Source organism: Mytilus galloprovincialis, chromosome 6, assembly GCF_965363235.1.
Source record: "Mytilus galloprovincialis chromosome 6, xbMytGall1.hap1.1, whole genome shotgun sequence".
NCBI classification, from domain to species: Eukaryota; Metazoa; Mollusca; class Bivalvia; order Mytilida; family Mytilidae; genus Mytilus; species Mytilus galloprovincialis.
In genome coordinates, this window is record NC_134843.1 from 83,657,659 (window position 1) to 83,663,173 (window position 5,515).

A 5,515-nucleotide genomic window follows, 5' to 3' on the forward strand; every position below is an offset into this window, starting at 1 on the left:
AAAATTTCGCGCGCACCTGTCATTTTTTACTGGTACCTAGATGTAGAGTTGTAAATAAAAAACAGTAGAAAAATAATAGTTTTTTCTTATGTACAAAGAGCGCCCTACAAAGAGAACACAAAGGCATAGGCCTATTACACTCATATTTCATAAACATGAACAATAAATTAAAGACATTTTTTAGACTATACCATTTACAACAAGATCATTAAATAATCATTTTTTTCTTGGAGGCTATATTGTGATTAGAACGGAAATCAAGTTCACGCATGTCAAATCAAAAGTTGTAACCAAGGAAAGATCTTTTTCAACACAAGCAAGTCTACAACATAAACAACACACACAACAATGGTAAGCATAACATACACTTTATCTTAAACTTAGGATGATTTAGTAATCCATCTTCTTAAATCACTGAAACTTAACTTGCAGTTGATATAAAAAATGAAAAGAGATGAGAAAAACACGAAATATTCTACACTTTCATATTTTTGACACCTTTTAGCTTTTATTTTTAAGAGAGAAAAAAATCCAGTTATGTTGATTGTATATCGTTAGTGTAACTCGCCGTTAAGGACATATTCACCAAAAGTTGTTTAACATTGATTTGTAACCATGAGGGATTTTGATAACAGGTGAGCAGTATCGACCATGTAATGATGTATGACTCATCAAGGATTTGTATACAGATCTTTGCCCTTGGAATTGCATGTCAATACTTTTTTTTCTGTAAAAAAATAACCCACATTTAAACTCTTACACCATGTACACAGCATTTGTAAAACTGAATGACAAGTTGTAAACAAGATTACCTAAAATGGATATACAAAAAGTTCATGTATTTAATATTTGATAACATCATAACAAGCCAGTCATTGCTATAGCAATTAGCGAGTATTGTAAAAAATGTATGTATGTACTGGTAGATTCTTCCATTAACATGATTAACCTGGAGAACCCTTCTTTCACCATTCCCACGCACCTCTTGAAGCCTTCGAGAGGTGTGTGGAAATGGAGAAATTTGTGTTTACATACATGTATGATAAGCAAAATTTTATCTGAATGAAATATCATCTGGCGGAAAATTTGCGTCCCAGAATGGGAAAAAAGGAATCACACCAGGAACGTTTGTGTTAGTACATTTAGTCCAATGCACTTACCCCTAGATTCACGGCTCTCCATGGTTCTTGCCAAACTTCTTTGAAATCTCTAAACTTCTAAAGTGTACTTCATATGACATCTACATTAAATAACTCACCTCCAATTTATCTTTACATTATTTTATTATTATATTTCAGTCTGAAGTAGAAGAAACATTAAAGAGAATTCAAGGCCATCGTGGGGTCATTGGAACTATTGTTGTTAATATGGAAGGTATGATGCTCAGATATATCTAACATTGTTGAATGGATGGTCAAATGCACATTTTTTTGTAATCATTCATAGATATGATAGACCAGAAATGTGTTGAAAATTTTAACTGTTCAGTTTGATTACAAATGATAAAAAAAACCACTGAATTGCTACCCTGCATCTTATGAAGTATATTTTCAACAATTCTAAGTACATCTTTTCCAAAAGCTAAATAAAACCCTGTAAACATCAATACCATGAATACCACCATCAGTGATTGATTCGTTGAATTTATTTCTGGACTCAACACTTTGTTTTATACCATGTATACGTTTACCATTTAAAATGGGCTTCAAGTCTTTCAATATTCATATTACTAACAGATTATTTTATTCAGTCAGATTTTTACATAAATAGGGTATCAGTGAAAAAAAAATATTTTCAAGTTAAAGTTCTTCATGATCATCAATTTACAAACATGTGGTTTCATATCGCTTGTACCTGAAAAAATTGTATAAAGAATTACAGATGTTTGTATGACCTAATCTATTTTCAGGTATTCCCATCAGAACAACCCTTGATAATTCTACAACAGTACAGTATGCTGGTCTGATCACACAACTGACATCAAAAGCCAGAAGTACAGTCCGTGACATTGATCCACAGAATGACCTCACATTCCTTAGGATACGATCGAAAAAACATGAAATTATGGTTGCCCCTGGTATGTGTACAGCTAGATTGTTTTATTAAATGAGTCTAGTAACATCATTTTCATAGTCTGTTTCTATTAAAGTAGATATTTCAAGAAAGATAATAGTAACAGTCTTTTGAATATTTGCATTGATTGTATCATTCTGATGATTCAGGTAAAAACATTGAACACTGTATTTTGTCAGTGGTTAAAAAAATTTGCATAATTGAATCATCAGAACTTAAAAAAGAAAGTCTTTGTCACTCATTAATTAGTTTGAAAGACAATATTCTGATATTATACACAAGTTTTAAATGCTTCATAACCATGATAACATGTCAGAGCCTATGTTTTGTCCACTTTAATGCTTTACAAACAAACCATGACTTTCTTTCTCTTTTTTAACATACAAATTTAACAACTTACAACAAACTTTGCTAGTTAAATTAGTGTTTTATATGCTTTCAAATGTGCTCTTGGTTTAGGTTTTGTAGCCTTATGTATATTGTATATTTATTATATATATTTGTGTGCACATACACATGACACATTTTAACAATATTAACAATATTTATAACACAGATTGATTTTTTATTTTTTGCTTTTACTAATTTTATTAACATGATGATTAACTCTAATCAGATAAGATACTTTTACTTACCATGACCAAGCTCCACAGGCACTGGTCTCAGAAAGAAAATTTTCTAAACACCCTTATATAACACAAGGTAATTAACTCACAATTTAGAAAAATGTCAGGGGTCGAGGGGGTGACGAAATTCTGTTATATGTTGATTTCTCGACTGACAACCCCACTAAAATTTGTCATGTTGTAAATCTTAATTGATTTATCTTAGTAGGCGTGTTAAACACCATTGTGAAGATAAATCAATTTAGATTTACGACATAACAAGTTTTAGTGGGTTTTGACAGCCGTGAAATCAGCATATAACCGAATTTCTTCACCCCCTGACATTTAAAAAAAATTTGTGTTATATAAAGGTATATATTATTATGATAAGGGGGTAGAAATTCTGAGAGGATTGCCTGTGCCAAGCTCACAGCAGATTAATAACTATCTTAAAGACTATGGGTCTCAGCTCTCATTTACGAATGTCTCTGTATTGGGTTTTAAAGATTGGACATCATAACCTTGTAGTTTGCTACCAATATTGTGTTGTTAGTTAGCATGAGAAATGTTAGCTTTCGTTATTGTTTCCCTTCATTCTCCATGTATTTAGGTGTATATCCAGAAATATTTAAAAGGGGATTTTACAATGTAGTTGCGTAAACTAAGAAGAAAACTCTAAGAAAGGGGTTTCCATCCTCCCAAACCAACTCTTAAACAAATATGATAATTTAATGTGTGTAATTCATGCTTTAATAATTGTGTTTAAAAACTTTGTGTGGTTGCTAGGCTAGATAATCAAAACTGTTATGCTAAGCTTGAGTTGAACAACTCATCTAATAAAACAAAAAATAGTTTTTATGCAAATTTAAAAAAGTTTAAATAATAATTAAAACATTTAAAGACAAAAAAAAAATATTGAAATCTAATAAATGAGATCTATATAATTATTTATATTATTAACCAAATGAAGATATAAAAAAATATCAGATGTTGTAAAAGTAATGTAGAAATTCAATGTAAATTTTACAATGCATGATTTCAAAACTATGCATTTAATTGAGAGCATTGCTTTAGATGTATATTTCTCTTTTTATACAGAAAATGAATATTTGTTGATTGTCATCCAGAATCCTGATGCGGTGTAAGAGTTGTTTCCCATAAGTATACAAGGTACTTGAATGGATGCTTGCAAAATTGTATGACAGTTCAATTTTGAGAATGGGCAATTGTTACCTTAAGTTTTGATTTTCTATGAAAACAATTTTTCCTTATTTTGATTGATTCTAGTTCTTCAGTTATATTTTGGTTTGAAGTCTTATTTTACATGTACATTTATGGTCATTTATTTTGTTATGATTTATTACTGATGGCAAATTGAGGTTTTCTTTGAATTCAATTTAGTTTTCTCCATTTGTTTAGTTTTGTTGAATCTTTTCTAACATGTTTATGATGTTATGAAAATATGAACAGTTTGTGTTAAGACATTGTTTATTTGGATTATCATCCTGCAGTTAATTTTGATTAGTTTTATAGTATGCATGCATATTTTCTTACATTTCTTGCTCAGTACAGAAACTTACTGCTTACAGATATACACATTGTAAATTAATAACTTCACAGCTAATTCTCACAAACAATGTTTTTATATAAACACATGTCACGATTTATACTTAAGCACACACACTTTTCTATATTTTTTCATGCACGCACATGTGTTTCTTCCTCTTTTTATCCTTATTCCAACTACAGCTTATTTTACAGATAAGAGACAGTGATCAACACTTCATCTCATTTCTTATCATGCATGAGATGCTTCTTAGATTGATTAAGTTCATATTGTCACTAATTTCAATCATAGTGATACTACCTTTATAGAATTTTTTATATATTTTTGTAAATGCTTTATATTTAGAAACCAGTAAAAAAGATCCAAAATAAAACTTTTCCTGAGCCCCAACAAGTCCTTTTGTATGATTGAACAAGATGAATTTATGCACAATTGTGTTGCTCTAAGGGTTTTGGCCTGGTAATGCAATGCAGAAAACTATTCAAAATTTTTTCTCCCAAAGACAGATTGAAAAGGTTTTAATAGAAAAAAACACTATCCAAACTACACAGTGATGTTTTAAACTGAAGATAATAATGTTAGAGTGAATAAATTTAATTGAACAATGTTGTTCAACTCTTTAGAATTGAGGTAAAAAATGTATAAAGAATCCTCACAACATACACACTGCTCAATTTATTAAATAAATATTTTATTTAAAAAAGACAATTGAAATTTTTCAAAGACTGACAATCTTACAAAAACAAATATTCATTTAGAATACACGTTATGAAACACATTGCTGAATAATATATTTTTCTCTATTTCAGAAAAGGAGTATACATTGATCTGCATACAATCACCATACGACAATTAGGCTGTGGAACTTGCATCTGAAACAAAACTTTAAATATTTCTTGTTTTAATGTTATATAATATGTACAATTTGTCTTATGTATTTACGTTTCAACTTTGTGACCAAAATTAAGCATTAATTTAATTCATTATAAAAAGATTATTTATTGGTCAATATGTGAATTTTATCATTAATACACATATAAAAAATTAGTTTTTTTCTTTTTTGCTATAAAGCCAAATTAATTATTTACGTCATTTATGTTGCAAAAGTGAGACATAGCAGTCCTAGATTCCGTTGATAGTGTTGTCAACATTTTGGTTCAGCATGGTTAAAGTTTTGTCTCGCCTGCAACAAAAATCCCCATATGATGGACAACAGTATTGATTTACTATCTGGGGCAGCGACATTAAATTTGTATATAGCTTTTTATTT

At 29.6% G+C, this 5,515-nt stretch overlaps 1 protein-coding gene across 2 annotated transcripts; it reads left to right on the forward strand.

The window, feature by feature from the left end:
* The first annotated feature begins 223 nt into the window (after positions 1–223).
* LOC143080535 (dynein light chain roadblock-type 2) lies at positions 224–5,292 on the forward strand. Of its 2 annotated transcripts, XM_076256419.1 has the most exons (5): positions 224–351; positions 1,299–1,374; positions 1,910–2,077; positions 3,777–3,848; positions 5,055–5,292. In XM_076256419.1, exons 1-4 carry the CDS (start codon positions 349–351, stop codon positions 3,821–3,823), a joined length of 294 nt encoding a protein of 97 aa, XP_076112534.1. In that variant the 5' UTR covers positions 224–348; the 3' UTR covers positions 3,824–3,848; positions 5,055–5,292. The 2 variants fall into 2 exon arrangements, with proteins under 2 accessions (XP_076112534.1, XP_076112533.1); XM_076256418.1 differs by lacking the exon at positions 3,777–3,848.
* Positions 5,293–5,515: the final 223 nt, after the last annotated feature.